The sequence below is a fragment of the Tenrec ecaudatus genome, chromosome 3, assembly GCF_050624435.1.
Source record: "Tenrec ecaudatus isolate mTenEca1 chromosome 3, mTenEca1.hap1, whole genome shotgun sequence".
Classification (NCBI taxonomy): Eukaryota; Metazoa; Chordata; class Mammalia; order Afrosoricida; family Tenrecidae; genus Tenrec; species Tenrec ecaudatus.
Genome location: NC_134532.1, coordinates 145,750,332 through 145,772,421, shown reverse-complemented (window position 1 = coordinate 145,772,421; position 22,090 = coordinate 145,750,332). Strand labels below are relative to the sequence as shown.

General features: G+C 45.4%; 1 protein-coding gene across 1 annotated transcript in view; it reads left to right on the top strand.

The window, feature by feature from the left end:
* FRAS1 (Fraser extracellular matrix complex subunit 1) overlaps positions 1-22,090 on the top strand; it is a 587,299-nt gene that overhangs the window by 545,276 nt on the left and 19,933 nt on the right. The window contains exons 62-69 of the mRNA XM_075544919.1: positions 2,929-3,116; positions 4,829-5,104; positions 8,464-8,696; positions 12,135-12,295; positions 14,806-15,020; positions 18,351-18,501; positions 19,281-19,388; positions 20,618-20,777. Coding sequence (XP_075401034.1) covers positions 2,929-3,116; positions 4,829-5,104; positions 8,464-8,696; positions 12,135-12,295; positions 14,806-15,020; positions 18,351-18,501; positions 19,281-19,388; positions 20,618-20,777 — 1,492 coding nt within the window. The remainder of the gene's footprint in view (positions 1-2,928; positions 3,117-4,828; positions 5,105-8,463; positions 8,697-12,134; positions 12,296-14,805; positions 15,021-18,350; positions 18,502-19,280; positions 19,389-20,617; positions 20,778-22,090) is intronic.

Below are 22,090 nucleotides of genomic sequence, written 5' to 3'. Positions count from 1 at the left end.
AGGTCACTGCATGGTTTAAAATCAAGAAAGGTGTCCTCGGGGTTGTATCCTTTCACCATAGTCAGTCAGCCTGGATGATTCTCCAGCTTCCCCTGCAAATGAGCAACGAATAACCAACAGCTTATGCTGAGAAAATCATCTGAGAAGCTAGACCATCTGAAGAAAAGCATGACTTCAGGATTGGAGGAAGACAAAACTTCTGATACGAAAACAGCACAACCTTGCTTGCTGAAAGCCAAGAACACTTGAAGCCCTTACTGATGGACATCAAAGCTACAACTTCCAGCATAATCTCAATAGAAAGAGAACAAAAATCCTAACAACTGGACCAAAAAAGCAACTTGATGGAAAACAGAGAAAAGATTGAAGTTGTCAGGAATTTAATTTTACTTGGATCCATATTCAATTCCCATGGGAGCAGCAGTCAAGAACTTGATGATGGCATGGATGCATAAGCAAATGTGGCGAAGAAAGCTGGTGGTGCCCGGCTATCAAACGATATAGTGTCTGGAGTCTTAAAGGCTTGAAGGTAAACAAGTGATCATCTAGCTCAGAAGCAACAAAGCCCACATGGAAGAAGCACAGCAGCCTGTGCGATCACGAGGTGTCGAAGGGATCTGGTATCAGGCATCATCAGAACAAAAAATCATACCACAGTGAATGAGGGAGGGGGAGTGCAGAGTGGAGACCCAAAGGCCCATTTGTAGGCCACTGGACATTTCCTTACAGAAGGGTCTCAGGAAGAAGATGAGCCAGTCAGGGTCCGAAGTAGCAATGATGAAAAATACAATTTCCTCTAGTTCTTAAATGCTTCCTCCCCTCCTCCCCCCCACTCACTATCATGATCCCAATTCTACCTTACAAATCTGGCTGGACCAGAGGATGTATACTGGTACAGACAGGAACTTGGAACACAGGGAATCCAGGGCAGTCGATTCCTTCAGGACCAGTGGTGAGAGTGGCAATACTGGGAGGGTGGGTTGGAAAGGGGGAACTGATTTACAAGGATCTACATGTGACCTCCTCCCTGGGGGATGGACAACAGAAGAGTGGGTGAGGGGAGACGTCGGACAGGGCAAGATATGACAAAATAATAATTTATAAATTATTAAGGGTTCATGAGAGAAGGGGAAACGGGGAGGGAGGGGAAAATGAGCTGATGCCAGGGGCTTAGGTGGAGAGCAGATGTTTTGAGAATGATGAGGGCAATGAATGTACAAATGTGCGTTACACAATTTATGTATGTATGGATTGTGATAAGAGTTATATGAGCCCCTAATAAAATGATTAAAAAAGAAATTGATGTTGGCAACAGATGCCTAAATGTGCTTGACACAATGGATGGATGGATGGATGGATGGATGGATGGATGGATGGATGGATGGATTGTGGTAAAAGAGTTGTATGAGCCCCCAATAAAATGATTTTAAAAAAAGAAATTATTACTTTGGGCAAATCCACTCCAAATGACTTCTGTACAGTATTAAAGGGCACAGGTGTCACTTTGAGGACTAAAGTGTGCCCAACCCAAGCCGTGCGTTATCAGTCACTCGTATGCATGGGGAAGCTGGACAATGAATGAGAAAGACCAAAATGAAGTGATACTTTTGAACTGTGATGGCAAAAATCTCGACTATATCACAGTCTGCCGGAAGAACAAGCAAAGGTGTTTTGGAAGAAGTACAGTCAAAATGCTTCTGAGGAATGAGAATGGTGAGACTTTGTTTCCCTTGCTTGGACATGGTATCAGGAGCGAGCAGGCCCAGAGTAAGGGCATCATGGTTGGTACAGGAGAGGGTCATTGAAAACACAGAAGACACTCAGCAGGATGGAATGCCACAGGGCTCAACAGCAGGCTCAAGCATTGCAGTCTTTCTGGGATGGCACAGGACTGGGCAGTATTTCACTCTGTTGTCTGCTGGCCCACTATGATGCAGAACTGACTGAGCAGCATCTAACAAGAACAATGAATACATTGACATGGCCTCTTTGGCATAACAAAAAACCCTTTCCCAAATTGGATGACATCCACAGCTGTCAATGGTGGTAACAGGTCTTTGCCTGAATGTCTTGGGACACTGAGGGAGACAGTGACTTGCTTCAGAAATGAGCAAAGGTTTCTCTCTCTCTCTCTCTCTCTCTCTCTCTCTCTCTCTCTCTCTCTCTCTCTCTCTCTCTCTCATTTCTGGAGCTTCAAAGGGCTTTCAGCTCCACCCCTGTATGTCAGTTGCTATGTGCAGGGAAGGTAAAGGCTCTTCATGTATGTCGACTTGTATGCATCTGTGAGGGAAAGCTCGGCCTTAGAAGTAACTTAGCCTAGCTCTCATAGGAAGTGAGTAAGGAGACCTATGACTATTCACAGGTTACGTGAACCTTCAAGGAACCATTTCACAGCAAAGGAAGGAAGCTTCTAAGGCTTCAGCCCTCCATCTCCCAGGCTGCTAAGGTCTCCATTTCCCTCTTTGTGGTGATTGCCCTGGCAGGGAGCCTTTGAGCTATTGTTCCTCCGGAGATAGCTTTGAAAAGTATCTGTGTATGTCAGTGCTCCCAGCCACACAGGAGCTCACGCATAGCATAAAGAGAGAAAAAAATTAGGCAAAAAACCTCGTAATGAGGGTGGAGTGTATTTTGGATCATAGATTTTTATTACCACCACCTAGTGTCAGGCAGGGGCCATTAATCCTCCTATGGTGTTGAATAGTAAATCTTCAATTCTCAGCCTTCACCCCAGGTAGGATCGGAGCTATAAAACAGAGTCCTCACTGGAGAGCGGGGAAGTGACGGACAGCCCTGCGTTCACAGAGTTTCTGGAAGGAAAGGGCATTTTCAAGGAGTGGTCGGCGGGGATGGGGGCACCCTAACCTGCACTCCCTTGGGTATGTCACCTCATGAGAACCTTTGCTCTCTTTTTTTCTGTCCTTGATGAAGGTGTGGATCATATATATTTTAAAGTTGAGATCCTGTCCAATGAAGACCGGGAATGGCATGAGTCTTTCTCTCTCGTCCTTGGCCCGGACGACCCGGTGGAAGCGGTGCTCGGGGATGTGACCACAGCCTCGGTGACGATTCTAGACCAGGAGGCAGCAGGGAGCCTCATATTGCCAGCACCGCCCATCGTGAGTTGCTTCATCAGGAGGATGTGCTGCTTTGATGCTCTGGGGACCGGTAGATGAGAACTTGAGGGCAGTGCGATTTTCATTGCTCTCCTGCCGTGTTCTCCTCACAAAGGGGTTCACAACCGAGGGTAATCTTGCTCTCCCACTCAAGAAACAGCTGGAAATATCTGAAGGTATTTTAGGTTGTCACCGGGGAGGTACTTCTAATGGGTAAAATCCAAGGGCATTGCTAACTACTCGATAATGTACAGGACAGTCCTTACAACAAAGAATTACCTGCCCTGAAAGACTCAGTGTCGAGAGAGAAACCCTGTTCTGACAGAGGAGTGAAGCCAAGTCACGCTGAGAATCCAGACTTCCTGGGGCCGTTCAAGTTGTATAACACCGCTCCCCCTTCCCCTGTGATACTGTTGCCTTGAGGAAGTTTTTAATCACTCTCTTGAAGTAATGTTTAAATCAAACAGTAGTTTAGTTAGAAAAGAATGTCTGCCTTGAGCATTGTTTTCTTTTTAAGAATTATTAGATGAGATAAAACTGACAGCAGCAACTTGAAAGGTTAGATGAGAAGCTTAGTTTGTGTTGATGATGGTGAAAGAATTTGGAAAAAGATATCAAAATGAGTGACAACCAGGTAGACTATAACTAGTGTCACTAAATTGTGCATATAGAACCTTTTAAGTTGCTGTATGTTTTTGTATGTTTCAAAACAATCAGCAAGAGGGAAATCAAGCCATGTGGATAACTTAGTCTATAAAGGTGTTGAAAGTACAACATCAGCTTGTGTTTTAGGAGCTCCCATAACAGAGCCCCAGTGGTACTGTCAGATAAGCATTGGACTACTCATCGAATGGTCAGTGGTTCAAACCCACTAGCCATTCTGAAGGAAAAAGATGAGGCTCCCTGCTTTCATAAATATTTATATCTTTAGAAACTCTAGATAGGGTCAATGTAAGTCAGAATCAACTTGATTCCAAGTGGGTTGGTTTGGTTGCTTATAATACCCCATACCTATTGCTCTACATACTTACTTCACATTTATACTTAGCTATCTATGAGTATGTAATGCCATACTTCACAATTTAGGAACGAATAAATATTGTACAGGTTCATAATTAGGAAAATATCTACACTTTTTTTTTATATCTACACTTTTCCAAGGGAAATTTGACCCATAATAATTAGAGAGTGAGAATAAGCTTTCTAAATTCTCTCCCACCATTGGGTGGGGGGGGTGGGGGGGCCCTCTTATATTAGAAAGATCTTCTCAAAACGTGTTTCTTCTTTGACCCTGGAAGAAATTCATTTCAGAGGGAATCCTTTCCCTCCTTTGTATGTATTTGACCAGTTATGCTACCACGTCCCAGGAATGACTCGATGCAGCTGGCAGCTAGCAGCGCTCACCCCGGGCAAGTGTTGGTTTCAGTGCACGTGCAAACACCAGGAGGTTCCACAGTGAGGGCTGGAACTCTGATCTGAGACTCGGATTCACAGGAGAATCACACTTCTAGGTCACACAGTAGTAGAATCCTTTCCACCACTCCAGAGCTATCGTGTTTTTAGAGTTAGCAGGCACTTTGGGTGCTTTGCAAGAACCTACCCCGTTATATTTTAGAGTCTCTAGGAGTTGAGAGATGTCTGGCTAAGGGATCCTTTTATTTTTCCTGCCCTTCCTGGCACCCAACTAGGAGTGAAGCTTTGTTGCCACTTTGCAGGTCGTCACCCTTGCTGACTATGACCACGTGGAAGAGGTTACCAAGGACGGAATGAAGAAGTCCCCCTCTCCAGGCTACCCACTGGTGTGCGTCACCCCCTGTGACCCTCGTTTCCCCAAGTACGCCGTCATGAAGGAGCGCTGCAGCGAGGCGGGCATCAACCAGACGTCGGTGCGGTTCAGTTGGGAAGTAGCCGCCCCCACCGATGGCAATGGGGCCCGGTCTCCCTTTGAGACCGTCACTGATAACACACCATTCACCAGTGTCAGCCACATGGTAGGTCTGCGGTTTGAACCTAGCTGGGGAGGGAGAGAATCAGCAGCTCTTCTCTGCTCTTCAGATCCCTTCACATTCTTGACGGTCCACACGTGGTATTCGGAATAAGACAAAAAGGCAGACGTTCTAGTCTTGTATATCAGGAAAGGTAATATGGTCTTGTAAAAGATAACTGAGCTTGTAGTCAGGCTGATTTAAAAGTCCTGATTATTTTGTATGTTTTTAACTATGTGATGTTAAGAGGTTAGCTTGATAAGGTCATTTACAAATCAGAAATAAAAGTGACCTGTAAATAGTAAAGCAAGCCATACGTTCCAGATAGGAAGAACTTGGTGTATATTGCTCTGTTCATGTGTCTGCAGTCATTCAACAGTAGGATATAAACTCTTGGAGGACATAATCAAAGGTTCCGCCACATCTGTATATTCCAGTGTCTGTGTCCTAACAGTAAGAGGGACTCAGTTAATGAACAGAAGGTAAAACAGTTGCTGTAGCATTTAACAGGTCTAGTGGGAGGTGAAGGTCTCTGGCTGGCACCAATTGTTTGCACTCATCGACTAAACAAAAGGTTGGTAGTTCAAACCACTGAGCAGCATCATGAAAGCTATGGAGCTCGGTTCTCCTGTATCACACGTGGCATCTCCATGAGTCCTAACTGACTTAACAGCAAGGGATGTGGGTTGTTTTTTTGTTTGTTTGTTTCAATGGCGAAGCATCAGAAGATAACAATGCATTTGCTACCCTCAAGGAGCTCAGAGACCAGTCCGAGAAACCTGCCCCCATCGGAGTCATGAACAATGGTTCCCTACAGCGACTCCACTCGCTGTGTCAGTGGCGTTTCTTCTCTTCAGAAAGAGCTCTGGAAGGCGCTGAGGCTCAGCTGAGTTGCTGACACACAGTCTGAAATTAATTTGCTTAATAATTTTAGAAGCTAAAACTTAGACAGTGTTTTCCTATGGAACCTATACTGTATTCCCAGTTTTCTACAGGGCTCCCTGGGGTGTGGTGATAGCACAGCAAAGTTATTAGATGCACATGGAAGATTCCAGAAACAAGAGGGTCGCTTTCCCGCTGTCTTCCTGTACCACATCAATAGAGGTAGCTGCCTTCAAGTCACCCCCAGACATGGCAGCCTCACGGACAACGTCGTCCCTCAGCACCCCCATGGCCAAGTCCATCAGAACGGCTGTTTTGCCCATCTGTGTCACTGATGTCTCCCTTTAGCTCACTGGTCTTCTGCTTCACCAAACACAATGGCTTCCTCTGGCGATCGGCCCCTAAGACTGATGTGTGTCTAAAGCACACAAATGGAACAACATTCTGTTACATCAGTCCGTTTCCACTGGCTAGTTTTTAGAAGTAGATTGCCAGACCTCCCTTTCTACGCTGTCTCGAGGCAGAAGCTTCCCTGGAACCCACGCACCGTGGTGACTCTGCGGGGACACCGTCTTCAGCATCGTAGCCACACACAAGTCGCCACAGTAGAACGCGCTGATGGGCGGTGGTCCGAAACTTAAGTTAACCCAACTTCAAATGACCTTCTTTATTATGAAAACATTAAAATGAGAAGACTGAACTCTGTGGTGTATCGTGTATTGTGTGGCCCATTTAACAGAAAAGAATTTGGACTGATTTGAGCTAACTAGGTCATATTCTCAACAGTACCAAGTTCATGTGTTTAATTATGATTCACTTTTTCTTCTCACAATGAATCGATACCCCTTGCCGTGGCCCCCGTTGCTTTATTGCTTCATCTTCAGTTTTGATACCATTGTACTGCCTTTGCCGCGGCTCCCGTTGCTTCATCGCTTTATCTTCAGTTTTAATGCCATTGTACTGCATGCATGTTTTTTGCAAGATGCCTTAAATCTCTTCTGAACTAAGTCCAGGAATAAATAAATAAATAAATAAAGCATTGGCAGCTAATTAAAAATTTTTTAATGGGAAAAAATCTTCTTTAATTTTTAATGGACCTCAGTGAAAATTGTTTCCATGAGTAGAATTTATAAGTTTATGTGATTGCTTTGTGGGGGTCGATGGCACACAGAACTACTCATTAATTGCTCTTGGTATGTACTTCCCTGCGTGAGTGCGCACCGAACCTGGCATGCTGGTGACCTGCACTAACTCTGCATCATTCGGTGGTTCAAGCCCCATTATGGCTTCTGCCTGTCTGGAAACTTGAAGGAATCTGATGAAAGACCTCCAGAAACCAGAGGCTGTCAGAGGCTCAGCTCTCAGCTGCAAGCCTGCGCATTACTGAAACCCTGACTGGAGAGTTCTGTGTGTGGAGGGAGGGCAGCAGCGGGAGGGGAAGGGAATAAGAACCCCTGGGAAGGAAGCATCTCTTCTCTGTTTGCTGACACAGTGCAGTCAGCAAAAGTGATTCGGAGGACCTGTGCCCAGTCTGTAGGGAAAGCATACGGCTGCCAATGCACAGAGGGCCACCAGCCTTGCTGGAGGGACTGGCAAACAGATAGGGAGCCCTTTGGCCAAATGTAGTATGTAAAGGAAACAAGTCTGCCCATGTGTAATAGTACTGTTACTGGGAGCCAGCCATCTTTGATCTCTTGTTCCGTGTATGTCTACTTGTTGATTATTGACTATTTGCCTTATCCCCATAGATTATAGGTTGATAGGATCAGGTATCAGGCATCAAAGAACAAAAAAAATCATATCATTGTAAATGAGGGAGAGTGCCAAGTGGAGACCCAAAGGCCATCTGCAGACAACTGGACATCCCCTTACAGAAGGGTTGCAGGGAGGAGACAAGCCAGTCAGGATGCTGTATAGCATCAATGTAACATACAACTTTCCTCTAGATCCTAAATGCTTCCTCCCCACAACTGTCATGACCCCAATTCTACCTTACAAATCTGGCTAGACCAGAACATATACATGGGTACAGATAAGAGCTGGAAACAGGGAATCCAGGACAGATAAACCCCTCAGGACCAATAATGAGAGTAGCAATACCAGGAGGGTAAGGGGAAGGTAGGGGAGAAAGGGGAACTGATTACAATGATCTACATATACCCCCAACCCGGGGGATGGACAACAGAAAAGTGGGTGAAGGGAGACATCAGACCGTGTAAGACACGACAAATTAATAATAATTGATAAATTATCAAGGGTTTGTGAGGGAAGTTGCAAAATGAGCTGATACCAAGGGCTCAAGTAGAAAGCAAATGTTTTGAGAATGATGATGGCAACACATGTACAACTGTACTTGACACGATGGGATTATGGATTGTGATAAGAGCTATATGAGCCCCCAATAAAATGATTTTTTTTAAAAATAAAGCTCAAATCACATAAAAGACATAACCCTGTCTGTGGTGCTTTGTTCTTTCCCGTAGGTTCTGGATAGCATTTACTTTAGCCGACGGTTCCATGTGCGCTGTGTGGCAAAGGCTGTGGACAAGGTGGGCCACGTGGGGACCCCCTTACGGAGCAACATTGTTACCATCGGAACAGACAGCGCTATCTGCCACACCCCAGTGGTGGCTGGGACAGCTAGAGGGTTCCAGGCTCAGTCCTTCATCGCGACCTTGAAATACCTGGATGTCAAGCACAAGGAGCATGCAAACAGGTCAGACAGAGGGCTGTCCTCCACACTGAGAGGCTAGAAGGACCCTTGGGCTGTTGCATGCTTTCCAGGATAGATAGATGAATGGTTTTTCTGAAAAATAACGGTAATAACTGCTTCAACATAAAAAAGAGCTTAAATTCCTCCAAACCCCGCAAGATCTGTCCCCTTACCTAGGACTGCGATAACAAATTACCCACAAAGTATGTGTCTTAAAATGACAGAAATGTAGTGACTGGCTCATCGGAGGGCCAGAAGTCCAAAGCAATGTGCTGCTGATCCACACTCCCCCGAAATCTCCGTGAGACCCCTCCTTATCACGGCCGCTTTCTGGAAGCCCGGACCTGCCCTGGCTCTGGGTTGTAAATCCATCCTCCCGGGGCTGCTTTCCTTGCTGTCTTTCTGCTCTTTTCTCTGTTATAAAGACACCACTCCGACTGGATTAAGACCACACTACTCTGGTGTGACCTCATGTTAATGTCACTAACCACATCTTCAAAGACAACATTTGCAAACCAGGTCACTTTCACCTGCGTTGGGGCTTAGGACTTGAAGATGTTGGAAGAACGCAGTTCAACCCATAACGCAATCTCACTAGCCTGGTAGCCCTCACATTGTTCTTTTGACCCACCAGGCGTCTCTCCAAGACTCATGTTACTTCCCAGTGGCTTCAAAATGTTTAGGGTTGCATCTGCCAATATAGTTACCCTCCTTGCTGACATCCACTCAATCAGCCAAACCCCGCCATTCTGCAAGACCTAGATCATGCATCTCTCACAGGAACCTTCTCTTCACCCTCCCCACGTTAACTGAAGGGCTGTTTCTGGAGACTCCCTTCCTCCCACCCACTGTCATCAAGGCCATTCCAACTCATGGTGACCCCAGGTAGGGTTTCCAAGGCCGTACATAGTCATAGGGGCAAACAGCATCATCTTTCTCCTCCAGGGTGGCTGGTGGATTGAACTGCCAACTCTGAGGTTAGCAGGCCAACCCTTACTCGACAACACCACCAGGCTCCATTAGCAAAGAAAGCTGCCTCTGCCTCATTATCATGATCATTCAGTCTCTCTTAGTCCCTGCAGCAAACTGTAAGGTGGTGACCATGATTACAGTTGATTTTCTTTATACCAGTTATGTTCTATAAAGGTACATGAACACTGAACCGCTGCTCAGGGGAATTGTGACGTTAGGTCTTAAACGCCTCCAGTCACAACATTTTCATCAACTGATAGAGAGCCTACTTGTAGTTGTGTTTCTGTTTACAAACCCCTGATTTCCTATATCATGCTGGCACATTAACATCTGACTCACGCGACCCCACTCTCAAACCCGAGCAAAGCTTTTTCTAAATGCATAGTATTTTCTCCATTAGGACATCACAGCCTGCTTGAACATAGGCACACCTAGCAGCACTTCAGCACTGACCTTGAGTGTTACTTTAAATAGTGAAATCAACCAAGGACACAGAAAAAGTGCAAGTCATGACATTATATAGGCCACATACAAACCACCGACTTACAGTATGGGAGCTGAAACCAGGTGGCAGAGTGTTTATCTAGGTTCAACTCACAGCTGGACTTGGATAATTCATGCTTTTCACTCCTCTACCTGCCTGTAGAGGGCTGTGAGAGCGACAAGTTGATGCTGGTATTGCAAATAAGTGTTTCTGGTGCCTAATGCAGTAGTCTGTGGCATATAATGGACACCCACTAAATGTTGACCACATGAGTAAGAATACTTTGTAAACTCTAATGGACAGATATGATCTCATTTTCCTCTCAACTTACTATGATTATGATAACCTTGAACCCAAATCCATCCCCTTCGGGTTGATTCCAACTCACAGTGACCTAACAGGAAATAGGCCCAGACAGCCTCGACTTTCTCCTGTGGATTTGCTGGTGGGTTTGAACCACTGCCCTCCAGTGTTTAAACCACAGAGCCACCAAGGCTCCGTAAATTAGACAGGAGATGGGTAGTCTCACTTTTACAAAGCAAAAATAATTCTATGCATGATGTGCATATTCTTTTAATCCCACAGTATTTATGTGTGTATCTCTTTGAGTAATTGAGTTCATTTGCATTGAAGCGGGTAGGGAAGAAATTTTAATTTGGAGCCCCAAACACACAAATCTCTCTTTTTTTCTAACAGATTTAAATTAATTTTTGTTCAGGGGTCAGAACCAAAGTTACAGAGGACTCCAGATACCGTGCTTTGAACAAAGAGTCATCACCTTCGATATTTTGAGATATGATTCTTCTTAAAGTGGGTCTGTTTGTTCAGCTAGACCAGCTGTGTAAACTCAAAATGCTCCCTCAGTAAACATGCTAGAAATTCAAACTTATATGTTTTAAAAAAACAAAACTTCTGCCCCTAAGTACAGTTGTGTTGTGTCACAGTCCTTACCACTATTTATTAAGCTCATATTTTATTTAGAATTGTACACTACAAGCTCTGGAGAAACAAATGATGTGAAGGAAATGGTGCTTGTCCTCATTGTAGGGAGCCAAGATAAACAGAGTCTGTGAAGATCCACGTAATAGCAGACAGGATAAATAAGTTAAAGATTTCCTGGTACAAAGGGGAATGTAGAGCAAAGCAGGGTGTGGCGCAGAAGGAGACTAGGGAGGGCTGGCTTCCTGGAGCGGTGGGTGAAGGTAGGACTGGAGGGAAGAAAGGGGAGAAGGGGGACTTTCAGTTGAGGGGAGAGAGGATGAGTGGTAAGGGACCGGTACTCATTGCTTAGGCGTTTGTCTGGATAGGGAGACTGGCTTTGAAGTCTAAGGTCTCAGTCTCAGATTCAAGCAAGCACTAACACATAGTGTCTACCATCTCTACACAGGATAGTACAGATTGGAAACATTCCCAAGTGCTAGCCTAACTGGTATTTTAAGCCCCTCCAGAGGCACACAGTCATCCCCTCAGGAACGGGAGCAGCACCCGGTCAGCTGGTCAGCTCTAGCTCATGAGCACACGAAAGTCCTATCTAACACCAAAGAAAGCTTTAACAATCTGGGGGGTGATATTTCTATAGAGACACAAGACTACGGTTCCTGATTTCTATAGTCTTGAGAATCTTGGGAAAGAATGATGCCATACTGCATGCGCCCCACCCACCACCCACCACCCACCCACCACCCAGTCCCACTGCATCTCTGCTTCATGCTCAGCTAGAACTTGTAGGGAAGAGCAGGAAGCAGAATTAGGCAGAAGAGGTAGTCAAACTATGATGCTGGACTAACAAAATCCCATGCAACTCAGTGAGAAAGAATGGGGTGGAGAGGAGGTTATCAATTCACCGATGAAGACCAATTGAAAAAAGCATACACTATTGACTGTCGATGACATACTTGTTAGCTGCCGTTGAGTCAGTCCTGGACTCAAAGCAAACCCCTTAGCCTGCAGCTTAGCATTGTTATTTGTGCCCTGTTTCTACCCAGGATCCACATCTCCGTGCAAATCCCACATCAAGATGGAATGCTGCCCCTGATCTCCACCATGCCATTGCACAACCTGCACTTCCTCTTATCGGAGTCCATCTACAGACACCAGCACGTCTGCTCCAATCTTGTCACCACCCGAGACTTGAGAGGCATCTCAGGTGAGGGACCCACGTGCAAGGCTGGTTGCCCCACCCAAGGACCTTGGTGGTTATAGTGATGCGGAGAGAAATACTGTTGGTTTCGTTTTGCTTTCAGGGTCTCTGGTCTTCAAAAGCTGTGTGACTAACACTTTTCCTTCTTAGCAAGCACCCCCAAGCTAGGCTGCTCACGCTTTGAAGGAACAAAGTGAAGAGGAAAAAGCACAGACTCCGGAATCGAACACACTTATATTTAAAACCTTGCCCACTCCCTGTGTACTGTGAGCAAACATAGCATGCCCCCTCGGAGTCACTGTTTTCTTCTCTCCAACACCAGGCTAACAATTGCTACCAGCCAAGGTGAGGATGGAATGAGTTGGCCTTTAGGCAGCCCCTGGCATGGTAAATTTCAGTTCCTTCCTTCCCAAAAGCGAACATGTTTGAATCTGACCTCTGAAGTCCCATCACACTAGCACCTGTAGGAAGTTTAAAAGTGCCGGGTTGCTTGGCGGGTTTTCTGGAAGCAATTGCTGAAGTGGAGTTTGAGATGCACGAGGTCTGCTAGGGATCAACACATCTTAAATGGAAGAGGAGGAAGAAGACTTAGGTAGCAGAAGAATTCACACTAGGATGCAGGACCAAGAAATTCCCATCCAACCCAATAGGAAGCTCTGGAACAACTATTACCCCACCCACCTCTCTTGCTTCCACACAAAATGGGCAGGCCTTCGTAGCCCATCTTAGACCTTGGATATGTGTTGCCCCAGGAAAGGCCCAACGTTGAGTTAAGTGGCTCTCTGCAATTCTGCGGCAGCTGACAGCTGAGCAGTGCATCCTAGCAGACATTTCACTTTGCAGAAGCTCCAGCCATTCCCATTTCCTTTTGCAAGTGCACATTAAAGGCATTCTCCCTCCCTTCACCGCTGATGAATCATTTAACAGTAGCTCTTGAAGATGGAAAGACAAATCGTAGGCTCTTTCATATTCACTAAACATCCCACTTTGGCAGGGATGGCCTTTCCACAGTAGAAATCAGTGGAGTGTAAATTGTTTGTAATTCACTGAGCTGCACATGAAAGTTTAATTGGTCTACTACACGTGCAGCAAATGTCTTCAAAACGGAAACTGTGCACTTCTTCCCACGCAAAAACAGCTCATTGCGACACATGCTCCTCGAGGACTTCATTCGTGTGAGACTGAGGGCTGAGTGCTCTACCAAGCACTCCAAGGAACGTGTTGGTTGTTCAGCCTGGAATGTATCCATTCTTACAGTGGCACTGAGGGTGCTGTGAAAAAGAGAGCCCTCGTATTCCAAAATCGTCTCTACATGCAGCTCGCCACTTTGTCAAGCCCTCCCGTAGTTTAGAGCAGTTTGCATGGTTGGCAGCATCTGATCAATATTGTGTGTATGTGTATATCGGGTGAGGTTTAGTAAAGCATCATTAGTGAGCTCTTTACCTATTAGCACAAAATTAAGACTTTTTCTCCAAGAGTTCACAATCCATAGGAAAGAGGAGAGGCAGACACATATTGGTCAGCTTTCCATAAAACTATTCGTTAATAAAAACCAATTTTAAAAACAAAGAGAACCTATCAATAAAGTATTCACTGAAGAAATTAATTTCTCCAGGAATGGATGGATGGTGACGCTTAGAAACAGATTTCATAGGAAAGGAAGCCTGCTTGAGACTGTGAACTCAGCCACTCCACTGAACTAACACTTGGCCAAAGGCAGTTAGCAAGCTCACCAAAGTTGCTGTGCCAGTAGAGTTCCAAATGGGGGTGGGGGTGGGGGTGCAGGTGGGGGCGTTCTCTGAATCTCTGAATCTCAAAAGACTACATCCTCTCTCCCCTCCTTGCTTCTTGTCAGCAGGAGCGTATCCCTTGCCTGGCCTGCTGTAGCAAGGTGCCTCAGATGGAGTGGCCTTAAACAATAGAAATTTCATCTTTCACAGTTCTGGAAGCCAAGAGTCTAAAACCCCAGTGTTGACAAGGACATGCTCCTTCCAAGGGCTCTTGGGGGAACCCGGCCTGTGCCGCTCTCCTAGCTTATGGCGGAGGCCAGCAAGCCATGCCCTGCTTTGGCTTTTACATGCATCCTTCCACTCTGCCTCCTCTGTCGCACAGCGGCTTCTCTGTGTTTCTGGATCCCTTTTGACCCGCACACCAGTCACACTGGATGAGAGAGTGCTCTACTCCAGCGTGACCTCATCTTAGCTAGGTACATCTACAAGGACGTGGATTGGGGGGACATGATCCAAACAAGACATCCTGGTGGCATGACCAGTTGAGCTCGCAGCTACTATCACCGAGGCTGTTGGTTCAAATCCACTCAAAAGTAATACCTAAGGAAAGAGATGGCCCTGTACTTCTGAAAGATCAGAGCCATGGAAACCCCGAGAGCACAGTTCTCCTCGGACGCCCATGGAAACACCCGGAGCCGGAACCACCTGGACAGCACGGGTTTCTTCTCCAATCAGTACAGGTCAGCAGACCGAGTTATGGTTGCTTATGCCTGTCTTCTTCCCCAGAGGCTGGGTTCCTGGACGACGTGGTCGACGACAGCACCGCCCTGGGGCCTGGCTACGACCGCCCGTTCCAGCTGGACCCCAGCGTGCGGGAGCTGAAGACCATCCAGCTCTACCAGCACCTGAACCTGAAGAGCTGTGTCTGGACCTTTGATGCGTATTATGACATGACGGAGCTGATTGATGTCTGTGGGGGGTCTGTGACTGCGGACTTCCAGGTGGGTGCTCCACGGGCTTTTCTGAGGGCCGTGTGTCCCGGGATGCCATGCTCGCCCGCGTCTGGTTCTGAGGAACTTCCGCTACCACTTTGCATCCATGGTCCCCGGTGCTGGGCCAACCAACTGGAGGTCCCTCATGAGGGACGTTGGCAGCAGCTCGGTGGACGAGGACCCCCAAGGTGCTCTACATCAAACGTAGGTGGAAGGGAAAGTGCAGTCGGGTCCACTCACGGACATAAAAATCATAACGCTCTCTGGGAGTAATTTTGGAAAGTCGAAAGGAGGTTTACTTTTGCCGGGAGGGTGAGTACTGTGGAGATGAGTTCTTCGCTGCCCCTGGCCACCTGAGCCAGGTCACTGGTGCTGCCTATCTCCTCTTGTGGGAGCCAAGCAGAGCAGTGCCTTCCTGAGTGTTAGGGGAGGGAGCTGCTTTAGCTGCTCTGACTTCGTAGCCACGCCAACAATGCCTCTAAAACACATTTTTGTAACAGTCCTTAAGCTTTCGGGACAACAGGAAATCTTATAGCAACAAGTCCCCGAAGTGCCATTGAAGCCAACTAACCCGGGTTAGGGGGGTGAGGGCGGGGTGAGGGGGAAATTAATCCTCAAATGGGTTCTCCCCACTTACGAGCAGTTATCGACGCAAGCTAAAAAATTACCTTGCGATTTGTTCTTCAGGCTTATCCCTGACCAAGAAGGGAACTGCTGGAAGGAATGAATCATTTTGGAAAAGCATCTTCCGTTTAAAATGGGTTTTGTTCCTATATGCTGCCTCCCATTTTTTGGTGGGCAGTTTGGTTTCCTTTGGTCCCCTCACTTTGTGAACACTACTGCCCTCTACTGAGTAGAATTGTATGGCAGGTTTAGGTTTGGTTTTTGTTTTGCTATTTTGTTTCTGTAGTTGCATAAGGCACCGTCACTTTGGAAAATGACAAACTTAAGTGCTTTGTTCTTCTCCAGCCCCTTCAAAAACTAGTGTGAGCTGTGAGCTCACTCCAACTGCTTTGTGCGGGCGGGCATATTTGGTGAGAGCGTATTTCAAAATCTCCAGGATAGGGTGTTGTTATTAGAGACCTCCTCTTTCTTAAATGAGCGCCAGAAAGGATACGCAGAAGTAGTTCATTTTCTGTTTCTTTCAAACTAGCCCAAACAGCTCATGTGTGGTAGAAAGAATGTAGAACTTGGAACCAAGTCCTACTTCATCAGACTCTCTACCAGCTGTCAGTAGATTTGAACAAAGCATGGCCTCTCTGAGCCACATCTGAAATTGTGACGGGCAAACCTACCCTAATAGATGGGATGGTGCCTCGGTTATAAGATCTGGCACAAAACAGATGTGCAGTCAAAAGAGCCCTCTGCTGCTGTCCACATCCAAACCTACTGAGCGCTCTGTGGGAGTAAGAGGAGGTGATCCGCTTCTGGGAAGATGGCAGCCCTGGAACCCGACTCCCTCCTGGAGCATCATTATGAGTTGGGACCGGCATGGTGGCAGTGGGGTTAAATATTATCGAAGAAGCCCTAGAAATGCAGTGGCTAAGCACCGCTGCTTACTGAAAGGTCAGTGATTCAGACCCATGGGGCCTCGGCAGGAGGCGAGAGCTGACAATCTCTCCCACAAAGACTAGGGCCGAGGAAAACCAGTGCGGCATTTCTACTCCACCCTGTACAGCAATTAGGAGTTGGAAGGGACTTTACAACACCCAACGTGAACCGTGAACATGGAAGGAGACCAAACAGAAATAGAGGAGGGGAAATTAGTTTTGCCAATGACCTAGCGAATTTATTTGCTAAATACAAATGTATTTAGCTAAACCTCTGTAATAAGGGAAGAACATAGTATGAGGTCCAGACAAAATCCTGGAAATTTTGAGCAAGAGCAGAGTAAGATGTCAGGGATTTTGATAGGATCATACAATTAGTAATCTTTTGTAACACTTCATCTGATTTTACATCCCTAAAAAATTTGAATATAAAAAAATCTCTTTAACAAATTAATCTTCTTCACATTGATGAGGTATTTCACCCTTATAATTATTTTTTTTCATTTTCCTTAGAAATAATTTACGTAGTTTTTCTCACAGAAAAATTGAAATCCATATTATAACCCTTGGCCACGACAAAATAAAACTTTTCTCTTAGAAAAGAAATGTACAGAAGAAAAATAAAATATATATTTAAAAAATTCAATCTGAGCCAACCTTCTGTACATACATATATAGTTAACTTCACCATGAAACTTTATACTTATATTGCTTTATATTTCCATCTCATTTTGTTCATTGCATAGTAAAGTGAAAAATATTGAATGAAATGAGTAGTAGTAACTGGAACACCACCCCACCCCTCAGGTGTGATTATTTTACCAATGCATTATATGGGGACATTATGGATTTTTCACTCTGCCTGTCAACCACGCTGAGCTTTCTGATGGGCAGTTGGCTGGATATGATAACCTCTCACCCCCACCCCCCCCACCCCCACACACCTCTGCACCTGCAATAGAAGACATGAGTTTTCACTCAGATGTCTGGAGTCAGGTACATGTGAATCGCTGGATCCAGCCTTGACCAGCTCCCTGATTTGGTTCTCCTTCTGGACACTGGCAAGCACATCTTGCACTGGCTGGGAGGACCCAGGCACGCCAAAGACATCCCTTCCAGTGCCCCTCCTCAGAAAAGCCTTCCCAGACCCCCTATCTAAAGCAGCACCCTGGTCACACTCCTCTTTCTTTCTGTGTAAAATGTATTGGTCAATATTTGACACACAACCAAACCCACTTTATTTTCCTCATGCCACGTCTCAGGATTTGACATGACTTTTTTAAACTTTTGTATTTGTATTTGCATTTATTCTTCAGTCTGTTGTCCTTATACAACCAAAGGAAGATCGCGTCCGGGAATAACTAGATAAGTCCGTGTTGCTCAGTGGACCGTGTTTCCCATATCACTGCTGTCAGCATCCATGTCTGCGTGTGATCACCCCACGCGTCACAGAATAGAACTGCCCCACTGGCTTTTCTCAGCTCTCCTCTTTGCAAAAGGAACCCCACTTCTGGGAAGGGTTGAACTACCATTCAGTTGGCAGCCAAGTGCCTAACCATTGTGCCACCAGGGTTCCCGATATGCTCCCTAAGGGGAGTGATAGATATTTTCTCACTGCTGCGGCCCTGGCTCCTAGCATGATGCCTTGTGTGGTCACAGAAACTTGATTAATATTCTGGAATATTACTATGAATGAGTGAAGGAAAATTGCGCCAAGATGTGATGCTCACGTGTGTTCTTAACCCGGGAAGCCATGACCATCCTGGTGTGCACGCTGTTTGCTTGGCAGGTGAGAGACTCTGCCCAGTCGTTCCTGACGGTGCATGTGCCTCTCTACGTGTCCTACATCTACGTGACGGCCCCCCGGGGCTGGGCCTCCTTGGAGCACCACACCGAGATGGAGTTTTCTTTCTTCTATGACACCGTTCTCTGGAGAACAGGTATGTCCCTTGGCCCCTTCACGATTCCTGCCATAAGCTCAAGATTAAAAGGTGGTGGTGGGGGGGGGATCAGTCGTGACCTTGAATAGCTAAACTGCGTTCCTTATCCTGTTGTCCCCTACTTAGTCAGTGCGTGGCCACTGCAAGTCTGGAAAGTCCGCCGAGCGGTAAAGCCTGGGCCACACCGTGGGCTCCATACATGCCGCTGCTGCATGTACCGCCAGGGCGGGAGACACCAGCACACGGAGACAGGGGCCCAGAGGCAAAGATGCAAGTGACAGATGGCGCCTATACTGCCTATTCAGGGTTCAGAAGCATGGTCTTTCCTAATGTAATGATGTCCGTTTCTGCTAGTTAACAATGGTGTGGGCTTGTCGTATAAGAAGTGACCTTGAACGGTCTGACCCATGGTGACCTCATGTGAATCAGGGCAGGGCTGTGTCTGATCGGGCTTGTAAAGTGTGACTTCTCAGAAGGAGCTCACTAGATCTATTTCCAAGGTGCCTTTGAGTGGACTCAAGCCTCCAACCTTTTGATTAGCAGCCAGGAATGTTAACCACTCGCACCACTTAGTCTCGTAAGAAGCCAGTGGAACTGTGAAAAAGAACCAAGTAGAACGATCCATTATACGCTCTGAATCTTCCAAGGTCTCTAAATAGATGGCACGTTTATCGTTCTCGAGTTACATTCGAATCAGGGGGAGAGCTGCCCTGTGGGTCCGCGTCTAGGAGGTCCGCTCCGTGCCCTAACGTGGGTGTTTTGTTATGATACCGGTCCAGGAATCCAGACAGACAGCGTGCTCTCTGCAAGGCTTCAGATCATCAGAATCTATATTCGAGAGGATGGCCGCCTCGTCATTGAATTCAAGACCCATGCCAAATTCAGAGGTAATGGCAGTGCTATTTTTTCCTAACCCTTTATTGTGAAAAAAAAAACTTCAGCCTGCTACAGGAGAGTTGAAAGAAGACAACCGTGGCCGATAGAGACCCTCTACTTAGATTCAACAGCTGTCAACTTGTTGCTGTGCCTCACGCTTTTTATGAATGATGCCATTTAATGTCAGTTTCCCCCAAATACTTTAATAGTCCCCTCCTGAGAACAAAGACATTCTCTTATGTATCACAATATCATCATCACCTCTAAGATATTTAACATTGAGTCAATAATATCCCTATTCATGATTCCTTTTTTGTCAAATTTTTCCACCTGTTTTATTTTTCTGTTTATAAAATGGACTAGGAGCCAGCCAGCCATTTGATTGTTAAATCTCTTTAAATCTAGACTCTCCACCGCCATCAAGGTAATTCTAATTCAAGGTGAGCCTGTATATGGTTTCCAAGACGGTAAATATTTATGGAAGTGGACAACCTCCTGAAACTCCCCAGGAGTGATGGGTGGATTTGAACAACCAACTTTGTGGTTCTTGGCCTATACCTAACCCAGTGCTACCAGCATGACTTTAAATCTACAATAGTGCCTCTATTGATTCATAACAACACAGCTGTGTTGTTTTAAAGCTGTGGGTCTCAACTTTCCTAATATTGTGACCCTTTCATATAGTTCCTCATGTGGTGGTGATCCCCCAACCATAAAATTATTTTTGTTGCTACTTCCTAACTGTAATTTTGCTACTGTTAGGAATCAGGCAAACCCCGTGAAATGGTTGTTGTACCCCTCAAAGGGGTTACAACCCACAAGTTGAGAACCACCGTTTTAACGAGTGCAGTTAGCTTGTCAATTACTCTTTACATTTTTAGTGATATTTACAGTTGCTCCCTCCCACCAAGGACTTGTGTGTCCTTAAGTGTGATTTTCATCCAACATTGATTTTTCTATTTATAAACTACCAAGACCTTTGCTACCTCTGAAGTGGTTGGGCTTCAAAGCTCAGTGGACCAGATGCTTAGTGTTTATAATATGACCATCACAAGTAGGATGATACCCTGGGGTGACATGCCATGGTGTCCCAACCAATGTACAACGGATGAAAGGTTATAACTTTGCTTGATAAAAAACAGGAACATTAGTACAATTCTTAAACTATCATAGGGCTTCACCAGCAGTAAAATAAATCACACAATACGTGTGTGTGTGTGTGTGTGTTCTCTTGAAACAGGACAGTTTGTAATGGAGCACCACACTCTCCCCAATGTGAAATCCTTCATATTGACTCCAGACCACCTGGGAGGAATCGAATTTGATCTACAGCTTTTATGGAGTGCTCAGACTTTTGATTCTCCGTATCAACTCTGGAGAGCCACTAGCTCTTATAACAGGTGAATTTTGGAAGGAGGCTTCTGTACGTCGATCTGAAATGTTTTCCATTTTGTTTTGTTTCGTTCTATCAGGAGCTTGTGAAAGAAGCCTATTTTTAAAGACTTGATTTCTGTTTCAAAAGGGGATTCCATGGGCAAAATAGGATGGAAATAGCCTTCTGGTAACTAGAAAAAGAAAAATATATAACTCAGGTCAACTTGTAATGCATAAGCCAGGAATTACTCACCCAGTTTCAAGGTAGGGTCAAGGAAGGCACACATCCACATCCCTTCTATTCAAACCCCATTGGCTAGAACTTAGTCACCATGGAAACTGGAAAATATGTCAACTTTCAGGCCTACTGTGATGCAGGAGTCCCATTCTAGTTACTCCAGCCAGTGCAAAACCCAAGATCACTGGTTATTTAGGTCCAAATGCCACTCCCAATGGTCCACTGTTTTATATTATAAATGATAAGAGATATTCTTCCCCACACCCAAATCAGAAGTAGAATAGGAATTGTATAAATATAATAAAATACTCCATTTGGAAAAGGGATAAATGATAAAGTCTTCATTAAAACCATATCCACTCCTTCCTTATCAACACAGTTGGGTTTCAAAGACCAGGTCATCGCTGCAAAGTCAACAATATGCAAAAGTGGAGGGTGACCACATTTGGTCACAAAATGGAAGATGACCGCATCATTACCTAACTGCTGAGTTAGATAACTATACCTGCCAAATACATCATTATGTCAGTGCCAAATTACATCATTACATAACTGCCAGTCTGCTGAGAATCGTGGCCCCAGCCAAGGTGATCTGTAACTTTTAACTGTCACATCTAACATCACGCTTGTCTCACACCTCAGTGTGGATTATTGTCATTGTGGCTTAAATGCTCCCAAGGATCAGATAGTAGACTCTTTAGTGTTTTTTTAATTGGAAAATGCCCGATAACAAGAGACTTGGGTATATTGTCATGAAAAGGGTAATGGAGTCTGTCATATGTATTATTATCCCCATTGGATATATTATAAGATTAAGAACCATATTTAGCATGAAAATCTTCTCCTGCTTTTAATGTTAAGTGGCAGGATCAAGACTTGGAAACCAAAACTTTTAAGTTCCGTGGCTATACAAGCATATTGTGATAAGAACATACCATATATAATTTTCAAAAAGGCTTCTTGAAATATAAATTAGAAATTTTAGATCATGTTTTAAATGATTCCTTTGTAATCCTTAAAGAGATTACTCATAGACACTTATGAGCTGATGCATCTGCTGTCCTAGTTTATAGGCATAGAAACAATTAACTGTCATCCTTT